Source organism: Chiloscyllium punctatum, chromosome 36 (assembly GCF_047496795.1).
Source record: "Chiloscyllium punctatum isolate Juve2018m chromosome 36, sChiPun1.3, whole genome shotgun sequence".
Classification (NCBI taxonomy): domain Eukaryota; kingdom Metazoa; phylum Chordata; class Chondrichthyes; order Orectolobiformes; family Hemiscylliidae; genus Chiloscyllium; species Chiloscyllium punctatum.
Window position 1 is genome coordinate 63,656,310 of NC_092774.1, and position 20,599 is coordinate 63,676,908.

Below are 20,599 nucleotides of genomic sequence, written 5' to 3' on the forward strand. Positions count from 1 at the left end.
GCATAGGTTTAGGTTGAGTGGGGAAAGATGAGGCACCAAAGGATTAGAAAAAACGGGTGACATTTAATATGCCTCAAGAAATGCCAGAACGAGAGGACATTAGTTTAGGGTGAGTGGGGAAAGGTTTAAAACGGACCTAAGGGGTAACTTATTTCAGGCTGAGGATGGTAAATGTATTGAATGAGCTGCCGGAGTGGAGGTTGGTACAATTACAACTTTTAAAGGGCACCTGGATGGGTGTACGAACAGGAAGGTTTAAAGGTATTTGGGCCAAATGTTGGCAAATAGGAACAGAATAATTTAGGATATCTGGTCGGCACAGACCAAACTGTTTCATTCCATGCTCCATGACTCTATTTCTACATAGAACCAATTTGACAATATTAGAATAGGCAACTCACCCCTTACAGCCTGTCCTCAACTGTGGCCAAACTGCACATATTTCAACGCAAGTTTCAGAAAGATGCCTGCAGCTTTTTTAAAAACTAGAATTGAACATGCTTTAATGTTGTTTCTGAATAGCTATTCTCAATGTTAAAGATCAGCCATTTCTCGTGCACCCCCATCTCCCAGGTAGAGTCATCACCATCTGTCTCTCTCTTCTTACAAGGGCTTGATACAGCGATCAAAGAGGGATGGAGGCACGAGAAATAATAGGTGGTGGGGAAAGAGAATGGTTGAGGGGGGAGGAGCTGAGGGTCAGTGTCAAGAGAGAGAAAATGGACAGGGGGACAGAAAGAGAACGGACAGAGGGCAGTGACACTACAAATCCCACCTTCCCCAGGACCACAGTAATCATTTCTCAAGATACAAATGGCTAAAGCAGTAGAATCACTGCAGGCCATTCAGCCCATTTACCTCACACTGACCTTCCAAATAGCATCCCACCAGACCAACCCACTTACCATACAACCCTGCAGTTCCCCATGGCTTATGCACCTGAAAATGCATATCCTTGGACACTTCAGCACAGCTGATCCACCCTAAACTGCAAATCTTTGGACTGTGGGAGGAACCCACGCAGACACAAGGGGGACAATGTGCCAAAGTCACCGGAGGCTGGAATCATACCCAGCACTGTGAGGCAGCAGTACTGACCACTGAGCCACCATGCCACCCAGAGCTTTGATGTTGTGCTTCATCTTTTTAGCTTCTGACTTCTCATGCGCCCTCAGCAGAAGCTCTGCCCCTCCTGAGTTTTGTGGATCACACCCACTGCAGCCTCCCTTTCCCACTTCTCCTGTCCTGAGCACGTCGGTTCCTGAACCTGGTGCCAGACAGACACCAATGCCATCTGGCCTCCTGCTGCTAACTTCAGAGAAAGACGACAATCACCTGTCAATATTCAGCCCTTACCCCCAACGCCCCCTCCACCACTCAGCCAGTTAGCTGCTCCCCCTGCCTCCCAATCTCCGATCCCCTTTACCTGTGTGATTCACACTCACACCCTTCTGACCCTGTCCAGTGACCTAATCAGAAGGATCTGTCCAGAGGGGAATGACCATCTCCTGGAATAAAGTGTCCGGTTAACTTTCCCCATGACGTGCCTGCAGCCTGGCTTCCAACTCCATCTCTCTGAGCCAAAGGTCTCCCAGCATGTGTTTACGCTGAATCACAGCATCCAGGACCTCCCACCTTCTGCAAAGTGAAAGACAAGTCTCACCCTGCCCTCTCCAATGTGTGTGTGTAGATTAGATTCGATTCTCTACAGTATGGAAACAAATGTTCCTTTGGCCCAAAATGTTCACATTGACCCTCCAAAGAGTAACCCACACAGACCTATTCACCTACCTTAAATTTACCCCTGACTAATGCACCCAACACTATGTGGAATTTAGCATGACCTGCACATCTTTTGGATTATGGGAGGAAACTGGAGCACCCGGAGGAAACACATGAGGAGAATGTACCAACTCCACATAGACAGTTGCCCGAGGTGGGAATCGAACCCGGATCCCTGGTGCTGCGAGGCAGCACTGCTAACCACTGAGCCACCATGTCACCCAGTAACTGCTGAATTGTTTCTACTGGCCAAGCAGAGGCCGATAGCCAAGTTTGGAACCCATGAGGATGGTCTCAACCGGGACCTTGGGTGACCACACTACACTTAACACTGTCTCTCACTCCCATACATACACACCCAGTCACACAGACCCTCTCTCACACACACCTCCCACACTCAAATCCATGCACACACCCTCTCACAGGCTTATACTCCACTGCATCGAAACACTTTATCAAGCATGCACACACAAACACTCCATCTCTCTCTCTCTCATGCACACACACACACAAACAAACCTATGCAGTGAATTTGCATTTGCAGATACATTGTGCTTTTTGAGCAAAATACAATCTGCAGGCAGTCAATCTATGTAATATTTTATAAATTCCTACTTTGGAAATAGAACATGTGTGACTCAGGACTGGGATACAGACAGACTTGAACCTCACACCTTTCTTGCTTTGTCTGAGCTGAGATGTCACCTATTTTTACAAAATCTGAAGTCATCTGGAGAATGTGACTTAAAAGTAGTTCTGGGATATACATGTTAATGAACCGAAACCTGCAACCCATTCGAAAAGATGAAAGACTGAATCGCAACTGGACTTGTTCAGGAAATCTGATCAACTGCATGACACTGTAATGTTTTGCGATAAATTCTATGTCTTATGATCCTGCCCAACACCTACCCGATGAAGGAGCAGCGCTCCGAAAGCTAGCGCTTCCAAATAAATCTGTTGGGACTCTAACCTGGAGTGGTGTCGATTTTAACTTTCTCCACCTCAGTCCAACACCAGCAACTGCCCATCATTTCGAATGAACACAGCCCCCACCTCCTGGTGCTGCCAGGAAACTTTACAATGCCCATAAAACAACACAGGACCTGCACTCCTGAAATATCTGCAATTTCCAACGATACGAGCTACTCATTCACTGTTCCATCTGATACACGACATTGGAAACTTCGTGCAGGAGGCTGAAAGAAATCAACAGGTTTAAAACAAAAACCATTTGAAGCTCAAAGCCTTCAATGAGAGTCTGAGCCTGGCGGGAAGTTCAGGTACCCCTTTATTGTGACCCAACTTTGTTACAGCTTCAGATTCCCCAACCCCCGCAGCAAAAAGGCGTAGAAAGAGCTTTTTATTTAAAAACAGCTTAAGGTCAAAGCGCACACACTCCCTTTCTTAACGTGTAGGAAGTATTGCCTCATTCAGCAATTTCAATGTATACTCTGTATCCAAGTAGGTTTCTCCCTGTTCATTTGCTGGGGAATGGGACGGGCCCAGTGGGGGGTGAAGTGGGTGCGGGTGCAGTGTGGAGTCAACCATAGGCCAGACAGGGTAAAGGATGCAGCTGGGATGACTGAGTGAATCCTTTCCCACAATGGCAGTTTCCTTCCCGAAAAATGACGTGTGTCAATCAGATGGGGGTTTTCTCACCCTAACTCCACCCCCCCCCCGACCCCCACCCCAACTCCCCCCGAAAAATGGCTTCATCGTTAGACTTGGAACTCCAGATTACTGACTGAATTCCAATTTCACCATCTGCCACGGCAGGATTCAAACCCGGGAGGCCCCAGAACTGGGTTAATACTCCAGTCAATAATGGCACTCCTTCAATGCCTCTGCTATGGTACGTGAACTTGCTGGTGCCTCCACAGGTGGGAGGAGCAGGTGAACACCTTACTGCACCCGGGGCAACTGAAGGGCCTCTCCCCTATGTGGACCTGCTGGTGTTTCTGAAGTGTGATGGCCTGGGTAAAGCACTTCCTGCACTCGGGACAACTAAAGGGCCTCTCCCCCGTGTGTATCCGCTGGTGAGTCTGGAGGTTGAAGGCCCGGGCAAAGCCCTTCCCACACTCGGGGCACCTGAAGGGCCTCTCCCCGGTGTGGGACCGCTGGTGTCTCAGCCGGGCAGAGGCCTGGTTAAAGCACTTCCCGCATTCACAGCAGCTGAAGGGCCTCTCCCCCGTGTGGACCCGCTGGTGGGTCTGCAGGGTGGAGGAATCGCTGAAGCCTTTACCGCACTCTGGGAAGCTGAAGGGCCGCTCCCCTGTGTGGAGCCGCTGGTGGATCAGCAGGGCAGAGGCCTGGGTAAAGGCCTTCCTGCATTCGGAGCAGCTGAAAGGCCTCTCCCCTGTGTGGACTCGCCGATGGGTCAGCAGGTGAGAGGAATCACTGAAGGCCTTCCCGCACTCGGGGCAGGAGAGTGGCCTCTCCCCCTTGTGGATTCGCTGGTGCCTCAGCAGGGCGAAGGAATTGCTGAAGACCTTCCCACACTCGGGGCAGCAGAAAGGCCTCTCCCCCGTGTGGATCCGCCGGAGGGTCAGCATGGCGGATGCCTGGGTAAAGCCCTTCCTGCACTCGGGGCAGCTGAAGGGCCTCTCACCGGTGTGACTGCGCCGATGAGTCTCCAGAGCAGACGGGGCACAGAAGCCTTTCCCACAGTCACCACACTTCCACGGTTTCTTCACAGGACGGGATTCCTCAGGTTTCTCCATGGCCGAAGCTTCAGCCGCACACAAACGTGGGTACAGCCCCACCCTGCCGTGAATTCCTCTTTCCAGTCCGTATAACTGTTTCAGGCTCCACACTCGCTGCGCTGCAACGTAGGGTCTCTCATCCAGTCCCACTGATTCTGAAAATGTACTCGAGCAGGAAGCAAACGCTTTGCTCCTTCTCACAGAATCACAGTCAAAAATCATTGCAGTCCCGATGTCCCAGTGTCACTGTCAGACATTGATGTGAAAGTGAGGACTGCAGTTGCTGGAGAGTCATGACTTCAAAAGTGTGACGCTGGAAAAGCACTGTAGGTCAGGCAGCATCCGAGGAGCAGAAGAGTCAATGCTTCGGGCATAAGGCCTTCATCTGTCGATTTTGAAATTTCCGTCTTCAAATCTTCAAATACTCTAAAAAGAGATTACAAAAGTCATCACACTCAGTGCAGGGTAACAACTCTGAACAAGCAATTCTACTTTCTGCGGAATATACTTTTATTTTGTTATTCCACAAAATTGAAAGCACCATCCCACTCTCTCTCCCCCCTCTGTTCTCACTCCACTCTAATTCTCCTCAAGGTGCTGATTCAGGATCTTACAGATGCAACCAACAGAGTCATAGAGATGTACAGCGTGGAAACAGACCCGAACGCAGGGAAAAGACTTTGTCTATTTATGCTATACATGCCCCTCATAAATTTACAACCTCTATAAGGTTACTCCTCATGCTCCAACGCTCCAGGGAAAACAGCTCCAGTCTGTTCAGCCTCTCCCTATAGCTCAAATCCTCCAACCCTGGCGACATCCTTGTAAATCGTTTCTGAACCCTTTCAAGTTGCACAACATCTTTTCCTTGGAAGGAGACCAGAATTGCACGCAATATTCCAACAATGGCCTAACCAATGTTCTGGACAGCCGCAACATGACCTCCCAAGAGTAAAGAATTAACATGAAAAAGTCTTCGATAAGCATTTGGTACTTAAAGTTTGACAAGGCACTGATGAAATGCATCCAACAATCTTGAAGGAAGGGACAACAGAAATTGTGGAAGCCGTAATTTATCAGTCTTCCATGGACTTGGAGGAGGTGCCAGAAGACTAGAGAACTGCAAACATTGCAGCCTGGTTTAAGAAAGGTTGTAAAGGTAATCTCAGCAATTATAGAGTCAGAGATGTTTTGCTGTCGTATCTCTCCCATAAAGGCTGACAGAACAGGCTGTGAGCAGGAGTCTGCTGGGCACCACTTTCATTAATCAAAATAGAAAGAGCTATTGATTCAGCACCTCAGTAAATCTTGAGACAGTCTTGGCTCCTATGCATATGTTGGGATCCATGTAAGGAGATGTTTATAGTTTGCTTCTGTACTTAGAATTCATAAATTGAAGCCAGTGTACATTTTAAAAATCTTCAAGATTAAAAATACAGAGAGATCAATATTATACAACAATCCAACAACCCCGTCCCAGGACAACATGCGCCTGACCCTCACAAAGATGGCGGCCGGTTGCCCGGGCAACCCGAGAGCTCCTTCGCCGGTGAAGTAAACACTGGGGCCTGTGGGGCTTCTATTGGAGGCCTCAGTCCTCCCCCTAGGAGTTTATAAACTCCCCAGTCTCCCTCCTCCCGCGGTTCCCAATCCTACCCTGTCTCACTGTCTCCTCTCCCCGGGGGCAGGAGCCAGGTCTTGGCGCTCGGGCCTGGCGACCTCCCCGGGATGTTTCTGAAACCTGGTCCTGTCCTGAAGGAGGATCACCGGGACCCGAAACCCGTCCTCACATTTCTCCCGACACGAGCTGCCGGACCTGCTCAGCTTTTCCAGCGGCTCCTGTTCTTGTTCCTTCAGCCGCCGGCGCCATTCCTCTCCCACACTCAGTAACACTGTCATTGTCCGGCCGCGGAACCTACACTGCACATGCGCCAACACACAGGGGGCGTGGTCCAAACAATGTCGTCACCAACTGAGGGGGCGTGATTGGGGAGCCCTCCAACCAATAGGGGACAATGGGGGTTGGTTTTCCCCGCCCCCAGCCCCTGAAAGGTGGGTTTCATTTAAATGTGAATGTGGTTTTCTTTTTAATGTTCAGCCTGTTCAGGAATGTTACTCCAGACCTTTGGAAGGCTGCAACATCGGGAAACTTCCAGACACAAACAAAGGGGTTTTAAAAAATGATTAGAAATAGGGAAGGTAAATTACAAAAGAAGCCGAGTATAAAATATCAAAAGCTTCTGTTGTTGTGCCAAAGGGAACAGAGTCGCTAAAGTAAATGTTGGTTCCTTGGAAGGTGAAACAGGTGAGTTAATAAGGGGAACACTGAAATGACAGAGCTGCTAAATCAATACTTTTCCTCAGTTTTCACGTTGGAGGACAGCAGTACCATTCGGATTGGAACGAGCAAGTCAAAGTCACATCAACGTCGATAGGTACACTATTAGGATTGAGGGCAAACAACTCCCCTAGTCCTGATGGCCTACATCCGAGGGTACTCAAGGAAGTGGCAGTGGAGATTGTGGATTCCTTAGTTACAATGTTCTAAAATTCCCTGGACATGAGAAAGATTCATTGAGTTTATTTAATACAGAGATAGATAGGTTCTTGATTGACAAGGTGATCAAAGGTTATGGGGAGAAAGCAGGAGAATGGAGTTGAGAAACGTTTTAGCCATGATTGAATGGCTTAGTTTCTGCTCCTATATCTTAGGATCCTATGGTTCCAGTGGATTGGAAAAATGCTAATGTAATGCCTGTATTCAGAAAGGGAGGCAGGTAATATGTGGGAAATTGCAGACCAGTTAGTTTAACATCTGTTGTTGGGAAGGTGTTAGAGTCAATTATCAAGGAAGCAATATCAGGACGTTTGAGAAGTCAGCATGGTTTTATGATGGGCAAATCAGATTTGACTAAGTTCTTCATCAATGTAACAAGTGGATAATGGTGATCCTGTAGATGTAATATATCTGGCGTTTCAGAAGGCATTTGCTAAAGTGCCACTCAAAGCGTTAATTCACAAGGTTAGATCATATGCAATATGGGCTGATTTATCAGCTTGGATAGGTGACTGGCTGATGGGCAGAAGACAGACAGTCCAAATTGATGGCTCTTTTTTCTGGATGGCAAGACGTGGCAAGTCAGGTGCCACAGGGTTGGGTCCTTGGACCCCAGCTATTTACAATCTACATTAGTGACTTGGATACACATATAAAAGGCTCATTTGCCAAATTTGTGGATGACACATAAATAGGCGTGATAGTAAATTGCAATGAGGATATATGAACCTTTCAAATGGATCTAGATAGGTTAGGAGAGTGGGACAAAATGTGGCAGACGGAGTTTAATGTGGATAAGTGTGAGGTCATGCATTTTGGTCAAAATAAACAGCAAAGCAACCTATTATCTAATAGAGGGTTTGGGATGATCTGGTGCAGAGAGATCTGGATATCCTCATTAGTGAGTCACAGAAAACTAGCATGCAGGTACAGTAGATAATAAAGAAAGTGAATGCAGCATTCGCTTTTATCGCTAAAGGAATAGAACATAAAGGGAAGTGTTGCTGCAACCAAACATAGCATTGCTGAAACTGCACCTGGAGGATTGGGACCAGTTTTAAACTCAGTTCCCCTTATATGATTATGGTAGGAGATTTAACTTTCCAACCATAGACCAGTACTGCCATAGGTTTAAGGGCTTAGATGGAGAGGAATTTGTTGAGCGTGTTCAAGAAAGATTTCTGATTTAGTATGTGGATATACCTATGGAGAAGGTGCAAAACTTGACCTACTCTTGGGAAATAAGGCAGGACAGCTGACTGAGGTGTCAGTGGGGGTGCACTTTGGGGCCAGCGACCATAATTCTATGAATTTTAAAATAGTGATGGAAAAGGATAGACCAGATCTAAAAGTTGAAATTCCAAATTGGAGAATGTCTCATTTTGACAGTAATAGGCAAGAACTTTCAAAAGCTGTTTGGGGGCAGATATTTGCAGGTAAAGAGACGGCTGGAAAATGGGAAGCCTTCAGAAATGAGATAACGAGAGTCCAGAGGCAGTATATTCCTGTTAGGGTGAAAGGAATGTCTGGTAGGTGTAGGGAATGTTGGATGACTGGAGAAATTGAGTGTTTGGTAAAGAAAAAGAAGGAAGCATGTGTCAAGTATAGACAGGATAGATTGAGTGAATCCTTAGAGTATAAATGTAGTAGGAGTATACTTAAAAGGAAAATCAGGAGGGGAAATAACTGGACATGAGATAACTTTGGCAAATAGGGTTAAAGAGAATCCTAAGGGTTTTTACAAATACATTAAGGACAAACGAGTCACTAGGGAGAGAATAGGGCTCAAAGATGAGCAAGGCAACCAATGTGTGGAATTACAGGAGATGGGGGAGATACTAAACGAGTATTTTGCATCAATGTTTACTCTGGAGAAGGACATGAAAAATATAGAATGTAGGGAAATAGATTATAACATCTTTAAAAATGTCCATATTACAGAGGAGGTGGTGCTGGATGTCTTGAAACACGAAGGTGGATAAATCTCCAGGACCTGATCAGGTGTACCAGAGAACTGTGTGGGAGGCTACGGGAAGTGATTATTGGGCCCCTTGCTGAGATATTTGTATCATTGATAGTCACAAGAGAGGTGCCGGAAAACTGGAGGTTGGTCAACGTGGTACCACTATTTAAGAAAGTGATAATGAAAAGCCAGGGAACCTGATATCGGTGGTGGGCAGGTTGTTGGAGTGAAACCTGAGACACAGGATTTACACATATTTGGAAAGGCAAGGACTGATTAGGGAGAGTCACCATAGCTTTGTGTGTGAGAAATCATGTCTCACAAACTTGATTGAGTGATTTGAAGAAGTAACAAAGAAGATGGATGAGGGCAGAGCAATGGACATGATCTGTGTGGACTTCAGTAAGATGTTCGACAAGGTCCCTCATGGGAGACTGGTGAGCAAGGTTAGATTTTATGGAATACAGAGAGAACTTGCCATTTGGATACAGAACTGGCTCAAAGGTAGAAGGTGGTGGTGGAGGGTTGTTTTTCAGACTGGAGGCTTATGACCAGTGGAGTGCCACAAGAATCGGTGCTAGGTCCACGACTTTCTGTATTTTTTATGCAAATGACTTGGATGTGAACATAGGATGTATAGTTAGGTTTGCTGATGACACCAAAATTGGAGGTGTAGTGAACAACGAGGAAGGTTACGACAGATTACAATGGGATCTTGATCAGATGTACCAATGGGCTGAATAGTGGCAGATGGAGTTTAATTTAGATGAATGCGAGGTGCTTCATTTTGGAAAAACAAATCAGAGCAGCACATCCACACTTAATGGTAAGGTTCTATGGAGTGTTGTTGAACAAAGAAACCGTGGAGTGCAGTTTCACAATTCCTTGAAAGTGGAGTGGCAGGTAGATAGGATAGTGAAGGAGGTGTTTGGTATACTTTCCTTTATTGGTCAGAGTATGGAGTATAGGATTTGAGAGGTCATGTTGTGGCTGTACAAGAGTATGTTTAGGCCACTTTTGGAATAAGTGTACAATTCCAGCATCCTTCCACTTGGAAGGATGTTGTGAAACTTTAAAGGGTTAAGAAAACATTTACAAGGATGTTGCCAGGGTTGGAGGATTTGAGCGATAGGGAGAAGTTGACGAGGCTGAGGCTGTTCTCCCTGGAGTGGAGGTGGCTGAGGAGTGACCTGAGAGGTTTATTAAATCATGGATAGGGCGAATAGCCAAGGTCTTTTCCCCCCAAGATGGAGGAATCCAAAACTAGAAGGTATAAGTTTAAGATGAGAAGGGGAAAGATTTAAAAAGGAACTAAGGGGGCAATGTTTTCTCGCAGAAGGTAGAGCGTGTATGGAATGAGCAGCCAGAGGTAGTGGTGGAGGGGGGTACAATTACAACATTTAAAAGGTGTCTAGATGAATAGTTCGGATTTAGAGGAATATGGAGCAAATGCTGTAACTTGGGACTGGGCCAGATTGGAACATCTGGTCGGCATGGATGAGTTGAACTGAAGTGTCTGTTTCTGTGCAGTGTGACTCTATAAGTCTATAATTGCTATGACCGAAACTAGAACTTTTTACTGAATCTTCCTGCTGGACTTTTTTAGTGCACCCAGTTTGTCGATTTCTGGTGGGTAAAATTGGCATATGTCCGGTATCCTGGAAATTCTGAAAAATAAAAAGAAATAATTCTTCCTGTGAATGGTACAATCCACACCCCCTGATGTGAATGGTACAATCCTCCCCTTTCCTTTACCTCCTCCACACCCTCCACCTTCGAATGATGCAATCGTCCCCCTCTGTATGGTATAATCCTTTACTCCCCCACAACGGTTAAGGGTACAACCTCCCAAGTCTCAATGGTACGATCCTTTCCACACCACCCCAAATGAATGGTCCAATCCTCCCCCCTGAGAATCCTGAGCTGGGATTCCCCAATCCCTTTCTGTTTCACATTTCCGAAGCCTTTTCCATTTTGAAAACAGTCTCTGTTTCTGGTCTTCCCACCAAAGTGCATAACCTCAGACTTTACCACATTGTATTCCATCTGCCCCTTCTCTGACCATTCTCCTGGCATGTCCAAGCATTCTCAGCATGGACCCCTTTGGAACTCCAAAGACCCCTTTATGCCAACTCTCTGCCTTCTGCCAGTCAGCCAATCCTCTATCCGTGCCAGTACCTTGCTCCTACACCAGGGACTCTTATCTTTCTTAGCAGCCTCCTGCACGGCACCTTGTCAAAGGCCTTCTGGAAATCCAAATCGCTCACGTCCCCGAGCTCTCCCTTTGTCTAACTTACTCATTACCTGCTCAAAGAATCCTAATAGATTTGTCAGACATGACCTCCTGTTGTCAAAGCCATGCAGACTCGGTCCTGTTTTAACATGCACCTCCACATACTTCCCACTCTCAGCCTTCATAAAACCTGTTAAGTTTACCCATTTTTACCATAAATACGTTGTTCTGCTCTTTAAAATGAATTCAAGTTTAAAGATTTCATATTATGTATGTACACTACCTTTGCCCCTCATAATATTTTATCCTTCTGAAGAAGACTTTCAAAAGAGATTAGCACAAGTTATGAAACTGACTGTGACTGCATCAAGTAAAGGAGTTAGTAAGAATGAGAAAGGAGTGGCGAAATATCTAAACCTACCCATGCAACGGTCAAGAAGGCACAACAACACCTTTTCTTCCTCAAGATGCTCAACAAATTCGGCATGTCCATAATGACACTCACCAACATTTAGAGATGCACCACAGAAAGCATTGAATCTGGGTGCATTACGCCCTGCTACGGCAACCGCTCTGCCCAGGACCGGAAGAAACTACAGAAGGTTGTGTGCACAGCACAGTTCATCACGGAAGACAACCTCCCACCCATGAAATCCATCTACACTTCTCGTTGTCGTGGAAAGGCTACCAACCTCAAGGACCCCTCCCACCCCAGGAATGATCTCCTGCACCATCTTCTGCCAGGCAGAAGATACAGAAGCTTGAACACATGTACCAACAGGTTCAAGAATAGCTTCTTCCCTGCTATTATTAGACTGCTGAATGGAGCTCTCCAATGTGAAATCTAATGTTGCTTCTGCGCACCTCCTGTGCAGCTGTAACTCTGTATGCCTCACTCTGTCTAAGCACGGTATGACCTGCATGTCCTTGTTTGCTCGGATCTGACTGTACTGCTGATAAAACAAAACTTTTGATTCTACTTAGGTATATAGCACAGTACAGGCCCTTTGGCACTCGATGCAGTACCGGCCCTTTATCCTACTCTAAGATCAGACTGACCTACATACCATTTATTGTACTAACTTTCGTGTACCTATCCAAGAGTCCATTACATGTCCCTAATGTATCTGACTCTACAACCACTGTTGACAGTGTATTTCACACAGCCACCACTATCTGAGTAGAGAACCTACTCTGACATCTCCCCTGAAACCTTCCTCCAATTACCTTAAAACAATGCTGAGTGTGGGCTACTGGAAAACCATAGATCCATGGAAAACCATCTTCTGGATTAGTGGTGCTGGAAGAGCATAGCAGTTCAGGCAGCATCCAAGTAGCTTTGAAATCGACGTTTCGGGAAAAAGCCCTTCATCAGGAATAAAGGCAGTGAGCCTGAAGCGTGGAGAGATAAGGTAGAGGAGGGTGAGGGTGGGGAGAAAGTAGCATAGAGTACAGTGGGTGAGTGGGGGAGGGGATGAAGGTGATAGGTCAAGGAGGAGAGGGTGGAGTGGATAGGTGGAAAAGGAGATAGGCAGATAGGACAAGTCCGGACCAGTCATGGGGACAGTTACTGAGCTGGGGTGAGGTGGGGGAAGGGGAAATGAGGAAACTGTTGAAGTCCACATTGATGCCCTGGGGTTGAAGTGTTCCAAGGCAGAAGATGAGGCATTCTTCCTCCAGGCGTCTGGTGGTGAGGGAGCGGCGGTACAGCCTGTCCTGAGCTGTGGCCTAACTACACATATTCCAGTGCAATTTTCAGAAAGATTTCAGCAGCTCTTTTAAAAAAATTGAAATGCGTTTAGACTTCAATGATGTTTCTGAATACATCATTTTAGCTATTCTCAATTTTAAAGATAAGAGTTGAGTGAAGACAGCCCACACCTCCCAGTGCTGCCAGTAACCTTTACAATGTTGATGAAACGATGCAGTACCTGTACTCCTTAAAAATTTACAATTTCTAACGATACTAGCTACTCATTCACTGCTCCATCTGATACACGATATTAGAAACTTAGGTCAGGGGCTGGAAGAAATGAGCAGCTTTAAAACAAAAAACCATCTGGAGCTCAAAGCTTTCAATGAGAGTCTGAGCCTCTCCCCGGTGTGGATGCGCCAATGAATCTCCAGGTCAGACGGAGTACGGAAGCCTTTCCCACAGTTACCACACTTCCACGGTTTCTCCATGTCCAAAGCTTCAACCACAAGCAAATGCGTGTCCTGCCCCTCCCTGCTGTGAATTCCTCTTTCCAGGCCGTATAACAGTTTCAGGCTCCACACTCAGTGCACAGTCGGGTCTCTCATCCAGTCCCACTGATAATGAAAATGTACTGAAATAGGAACCAAAAAGCTTTGCTCCTTCTCACAGAATTGTAATAAAAAATCGTGGCTGTCCCAATCGATTGAGTGACTGTCAGATATTGACGTGAAAGTGAGGACCGCAGACGCGGGAGAGTCAGTGTTGAAAAGTGCGGCGCTGGAAAAGCACAGCAGGTCAGGCAGCATCCAAGGAGCAGGAGAGTCAACATTTCGGGCATAAGGCTTTCATCTGTTCATTTTGAAACTTCTGTCTTCGGATCTTCAAATACTCTGGAAAAAGAGATTACAAAAGTCAACACTGTCAGTGCAGGGTAGAAATTCAGAACAAGCTATTCTACTTTCTGTGGAGCATTCTTTTCTTTTGTTATTCCACAAAATTGAAAGCAACATCCTTCTCTCTTTCTTTCTCTCTCTCTCCCCTCCCCGTTCTCACTCCGCTCTAAGTAATTCTCCTGCAGTGCTGATTCAAGATCAGAACAGCAAAAACGTCAAGACTTATATATTGGATAACTCCACCTGAAAGTTAACATCTTTCACAACATTGGGATACTGCTGAGAGTGAGCAGGTCTGATTTTGGGAAGCAAAATTAAAATGTGTCAATTCAGGATGAATCGGGAATGCGTCTTGAGGAATAACCAGACACATCAAGGTATTAACACAGACACTAGAGAGAAACTGAACAGAAGAGACGTGGCAAACGTTAGTAGAAAGCCAGAGTCATTAGGATATACCGCACAGTAACAGACCTTTTGGTCCAATTCGTCTACGCTGACCAGATATTGTAAATCAATTTAGTCCTATTTGCCAGCACTTGGCCCATATCCCTTGGCCAATCCACCCTACCTTGCACATCCCTGGACACTATGTGTAAGTTAGCACGGCTAACCCACACAAACCTGCACCTACTTGGGCACGATGGGTACTATAACATGGCCAATCCACCCTCACCTGCACATCCCTGGGCACTATGCATCATTTAGCATGATCAATCCACCCTAACCTGGGCACAGTTAAAAATCACACAAACGCGGGTTATAGTCCAACAGGTTTATTTGGAAGAACAATCGTTCGGAGCACTGCTCCTTCATCAGGTGGTTGTGGAGAATAAGACCATAAGGCACAGAATTTATGGAAAGACATTTGTGGCCTGCCACTGAAATGATATATTGAACAAATCTGGATTGTTAAGTCTTTCATCTTTTAGAATGGATTGCAGGTATCATTAATATGTAAATCCCAGAACTTCCTGTAAGGCCCCCTCTCAAGATAACATAAGGCTTTACCACAAAAGGTGGCATCTCAGCTCAGACAATGCATTAAAGGTATGAGGTCAGAGTTTGCCTGTATCTCACTCTTGACTCAGACTGTTTCTATTTCCAAAGCAGGAATTTATAAAATATTATCTGGATTGACTGCCTGCATGAACTGCCGAGTCTCATCCACCAGCTGAAATGACTGGATAGGGAGGGCTTGATCCCCACAGGGCAATGAATTCCCACTTTCCACCAAAATCCCAAATGTCCACACTCACTCAGTTGCTCTCTCATAAATCAAATATTTCATTGTAACTTCTTCTGCTCCCAGCCTCCAGTCTTCACAACCACACTTCTGCTTTCACCGAAGATAATTAGTCATACAGCACGGAAACAGACCCTTTGGTCAAACTCGTCTGTGCCAAAGAGATATCCGAAATTAATCTAGTCCCATTTGCCAGCATGTGGATCTTATGGTTCTAAACCATTCCTATTCATGTACCCAACCAGATGCATTTTAAATATAATTGTACCAGCCCCACCACTTCCTCTGGCAGCTCATTCCATACATCCACAACCCTCTGCGTGAAAAAGTTGCCCCTCAGGGCCCTTTTAAATCATTCCCCTCTCACCTCAAACATATGCCCTCTAGTTTTGGACTCTCCTACCTTGGGGAAAAGACCTTGGATATTCACCCTATCCATGCCCGTTACAAACCTCTATAAGGCTGCCCCTCAGCCTCCGATGCTCCAGGGAAAATATCCTGGATCTACTCAGCCTTTCCCTGTAGTTCAAACCCTCCAAGTCTAGCAACATCCTCGCAAATCTTTTCCGACCCCTCTCAAAGTTTCACAAGTTATTTCCGAAAGCAGGGAGACCAGAACTATTCCAAAAGTTGCCTTACCAAGTTACAGCCACAACATGATCTCCCAATGCCGATACACAATGCTCTGACCAATAACGGAAAGCATACCAAACACATTCTTCACTATCCTGTCTATCTGCGACTCCACTTTCAAGGAGGTATGAACCTGGACTCAAAGGTCTCTTTGTTCTGCAACACTCCCCTTCAATGTACCAGTCCTGCCTGCATTGCTTGACCAAAATGCAAAACCTCACATTTCTCTAAATTAAACTCCATCTGCCACTCCTTGGCCCATTGGTCCATCCGATCAATTCTAATTTATAGTGAATTCTGCTTCCTCTCTTATTCTCTAGAAGCTGAAAATCTCCATCCCACACACTCTCTCTCCCTTCTCACTTTGTAGAACCTAATCCCTGCTGTCCTCATCCTGAAGGGTCTGGTTCATGCTGTTTAACAGGCCCACACTCAGGGGAGATCTAATTGAAACATACAGAATACTGAACGGCCTGGACAGAGTGGATGTTGGGAAGATGTTTCCATTGGGAGGAGAGACTAGGGCTCGAGGCACAGTCTTAGAGTAAAGGGAAGACCCTTTACATTGGAGATAAGGAGAAACATCTTCAGCCAGAGAGTAATGAATCTATGGAATTAACTGCCACAGAAGGCTGTGGAGGCCAGGTCACTGAAGATATTTAAGACTGACATAGATAGGTTCTTGAGTATCAAGTGGATCGAGGGTTATGGGGAGGAAGCAGGAGAACGCAGATAAGAAACTTAATAGCCACGATTGAATGGTATGAGCAAACCCAATGGGCTGAATGGCCTAATTGCTGCTCCTAGATCTGATGGTCTCGCTGTCCTGGACACAAACTGCATTAATCCAAGTAAGATTCAGTTAATCCATTTTTTAAGGTTAGAATCAGTCTAACCATTGTGGTACAGACAGCCTCACACTGGGAAACTCACACCTTCAATAGGTTATCTGGGACAATATGACACCAATTGGGAATGTAACTTTTAGAAAAGGTTTTGCTATTTACATATGAAAGAACTGAAACCAACATGGTTATTCTCAAAGAGGAGAGACTTAATAATAACCCAGGTCTTTTTCAATATATAATTTCAGTTACATCCCACTGTAAACTTTTGCTATAGATTCAGTGTCATACAATCTTATTCTTCACAACCACCTGATGAAGGAGCAGCAGTCTGAAAGCTAGTGCTTCCAAATAAACCTGTTGGATCATAACCCTGTGTTTTTGATTTTTAACTTTGGGCACAGACCGTGAGAATTGGGAGCAGGAGTTGGCCATTTGATCTTTGGAACCTGAACCAGCATTGAACAGACCATAACTGGATATGAATCTTCCTACATCTCGGTGGATAGGCTGAGACTTTCTTCACTGGAGCACAGGAGATTGAGAACTGACCTTATAGAGGTTTGTAAAATCATGAGAAGTATATATGAGGTGAATGGCAGGTGTCATTTCCCTCAGTTGGGGGTTTCAGGATTAGGCAGCAAATTTTGAAAGGAGAGAGGAGAAAGGTTTTGAAAAGACTTGAGGCAGCTTTTTAAAAAAAAATACAGTAGTTCATGTGTGGAATGAATGTCCAGAGGAAGTGATGTTACTTTCAAAAGACATTTGGTTAATTACATGAATAGGAAAGGTTCAGAGGGATATGGGCCAAACACTGGCAGGTCGGACTAGATTAGTTTGTGAATATATTCAACGTGGACTAGTTGGACTGAATGGTCTGTTTCTTTGCTGTATGACACTGTAACTGTTCTGTACTTGTCTTCAAAACATTTTCTTGCTTTTCCACATAAACATCCACTTTATTGTTGCTCAAAACTCAGATGAACTCAGCCTTGAATATATTCAATGACCCCTAACTGCAGGAAGACATCCACAATTCTGAACACAATTCCTTTTGTTAATATACCACTTGCTTTGCTGATTGCTTGCTGCACCTGTCTGACACTGGCAGTGACTGGTGCAGAAAGACACTGAGCTCCCTTTCTACATCCACATATTCCCTATTCCCTTTTGCCCGAAACATCGACTGTCCTGCCCCTCAGATGCTGTCTGACCTGCTGTGCTTTTCCAGCACCACACCTACTGACTCTAATCACCATTATCTGCAGATCTCACTTTCTCCACCTCTCAGTATATCACCATTTAAATAATACACTTCCTTTCTGCTCTTTTTCACAACTTCACATTGTTGTACTCTTTTTCTCATGTTTCCGACTGTGGTCTTCTCGACATTGGGGAGACTGAGCATACACTTGGGAACCGTTTGCTGAGCGTCGCAGGCAGGTCCACAGTCACTACCCACTTTAATTCCCCTTCCCACTCCCTTTCTGAAAAGACTATCTTAGGCCTTCTCCATTGCCACAATGAACCAAACAGCAAATTGGAGGAACAACACCTCATCTTCCGCCTGGGCAGCGTAGAGCCCAGCGGACTCAACGTTAAGTTCTCCAGTCTCAAATAACCTCACTTCCCATCTCTTTCCCACCATTCCCACCCCCCCCCCCGCCCCCCAACGACTCCCTTCTCAGCCCCTCCCCCTCATTTCCACTCCTCCTTGTCACTAACCAGATTTATTTCTCCCATTCACCAACCAGGTCAGACCTTTCACCTATCCCCACTTCACCACCCTGCCCCCAGGACACCCTTTATCTGCACCCATCCCCAATCCTGAAGAAGGGTTACACCTGAAACGTCGACTTCTCCACCTCCTGATGCTACCTGGCTTCTTCTGTCCTTCCAGCCTCCTGCCTGTCTATTTTGCCAATTGCGACACAGACGTGGAGCAACGTTTCCAAGTGTCTGTCCCCACCCCGATTCACTCCCTTTCCTTTCAGTTGCTGCAAGTCAACAACAGAACCCCAGAATGAAAAAAAAATGGAAAAGGTGGTGAGAAAAGAGAGTGCCGTACTCACAGATGTTGGACAGAGGAAGAAGATTGCAGTCTGGGGTGAAGCTCAATCTTCTTTCAGAGAAACAGGAGCAGCAGCATCTTCAGAAACTCATGGTCCAACTTCCGCATTCAGACAATGGGGTGTCTGTGATTAGCAGGAGGACTAGACTCCTTCCGGTCCTCCAGTACTCCCTATTGGTCAATCAAAAGAAGATCGCGCGCCTTTTTGTGCGGACTGCGATGAGCATGCCCAGTATTTTGCTGACACCCAGCGAGCATGCGCACGGCATTGCTGACACCGTCAAACATGCGCTGTATGCTCTATCGGGATGCTGGTGTTACTGACAGATTTTAAGTGTCCAAATGCCAATAGGAAAAAAAGGGGTAGAGCCACAATATTTTTTCTCCGTGGTTCGACATTTGATTGGTTTTGCATTTTGTCTCGCTGCTCAACTTTTATATGTCTTCTCCCCTTGTTGAGAGAGTCTCCCCGTGAGCTGACTTTGGGTAGCGCTTTAACCAGTTACACAGACTGAAGAAACATTGCACTATTCGCAGGAGGGAGTGACTGTACACGTTTCCTGAGTGTGATCACAGTTTCAATTGTTCATCGGAAACACAGAACCAAAAGGATACCAGAACTGCGGAGAATTTGGGGAAATGTGGGGACTGAGGGAAGGGATTCCATTCCCTGGGGGCTCTGGAGGTTCATCAGCTCAGTCGCAGTGCGGACAGGCCGTTCTTCAAAAAATTATTACAACATTATTTCCCATTGACAAAAACACATTCACGCTGCCTGATTACCTTGAACTTATACAAGTGCTCTGTCATAATATCTTTAATAATAGCTTTGAACATTTTCCCCATTACATATGTTAAGTTAAATGGTCTCCCTTTTTGAAGAAAGGATTTGTCCAAGCTAAAAAAAAAACACCCTTGAAACTAATGAGGTTTGGAAAATTAAAACCAATACATTAACTATTACGGGGAGAAATGCGGGGAAGTGGAGTTGAAATGCCTATTAGCCATGATTGAATGGCGGAGTGGCCTCGATATGGCCTTACTTCCACTCCTATGTCTTATGGTCTTATTTCACGCCCTAATTTCTCTTTAAGAGTCTAGGATGAATTCCTTCAAATACCCGGGACTTATCAGCTCGGAGTTCCAACAGTTTACTCCGTACTAGTTCCCTGGTGATTGTAATTTTCTTCAGTTCCTCCCTCCCTTTCAATTCCTGATTTACAGCTAGTTCTAGGGTGTTACTTGTATCCTCTCAAGTGAAGTCAGATTCAAATTCTTTTCAATTCATCTGCCATCTCTTTATCCTCTGTTACTAAATCCCCAGACGCATTTTCTGCAGAACCAACACTTATTTTGTTAACTATTTTTAAGAAAAGCTGACAAAACTTTCCACCATTTTTTAAGCTAACTTTCTAACCCTAAATTGCCGTGCGACTGCCTGCATTATTTCTGATAATTTGCCATAGCTCTCAACTCTAGCATCAACTTGTCTGCGTATTCTATTGAACTGACCTTGATTAAGTGTTGCAAAACACACAAGGGCAAATCTTTCCTCTCCAGAAAGTCTTAGTACTTAACACGATAAAATTCACTTTGAAATATTGTTCATCCAAATTTTACCAAGCACATACTACAGATTCAACATCCCACAATGACACCCGGTTTTGTTATGATCTTTAATTCTGAAGAGAAATTTGAATACCCAGTGATTAACTGGAAGAACTCTTCATTAAGATTTCACATTTTTAAACAAATAAAAATTACCCATTAACTGGTGTAACTTAGCAGAATGGGATGTATGGCCTTAAATTGTAAATCTAGTTTTCTTTAAATCCCTGCAAGAGTTCCCACGAATCTTTACAAGAGTCTTGATAGTTCATTCACTTGCTGGGAATAGTCCAAGGGATACAACATCTCTTGAGGATTCACTTAAATCCTTCTCAGGATTCCAAGTATTCCTGGTAATTGTATGTGG

General features: G+C 45.3%; 1 protein-coding gene and 1 long non-coding RNA gene across 2 annotated transcripts; both read right to left on the reverse strand.

The window, feature by feature from the left end:
• Positions 1-3,055: 3,055 nt before the first annotated feature.
• LOC140460588 (uncharacterized) lies at positions 3,056-6,413 on the reverse strand. The gene is made up of 2 exons (XM_072555197.1): positions 6,144-6,413; positions 3,056-4,913 (listed from the first exon to the last, which is right to left on the reverse strand). Exon 2 carries the CDS (start codon positions 4,707-4,709, stop codon positions 3,633-3,635), a length of 1,077 nt encoding a protein of 358 aa, XP_072411298.1. The 5' UTR covers positions 4,710-4,913; positions 6,144-6,413; the 3' UTR covers positions 3,056-3,632.
• A 304-nt stretch (positions 6,414-6,717) lies between these two features.
• On the reverse strand, positions 6,718-18,730 carry LOC140460603 (uncharacterized). The gene is made up of 3 exons (XR_011954232.1): positions 18,626-18,730; positions 12,468-13,826; positions 6,718-10,674 (listed from the first exon to the last, which is right to left on the reverse strand). It is a non-coding gene; the product is annotated as an uncharacterized lncRNA (long non-coding RNA).
• Between the last annotated feature and the right edge of the window lie 1,869 nt (positions 18,731-20,599).

Excerpts from the sequence above, each read along its gene's own strand:
- LOC140460588 (XM_072555197.1), bottom strand. The coding sequence starts at position 4,709 with ATGATTTTTGACTGTGATTCTGTGAGAAGGAGCAAAGCGTTTGCTTCC.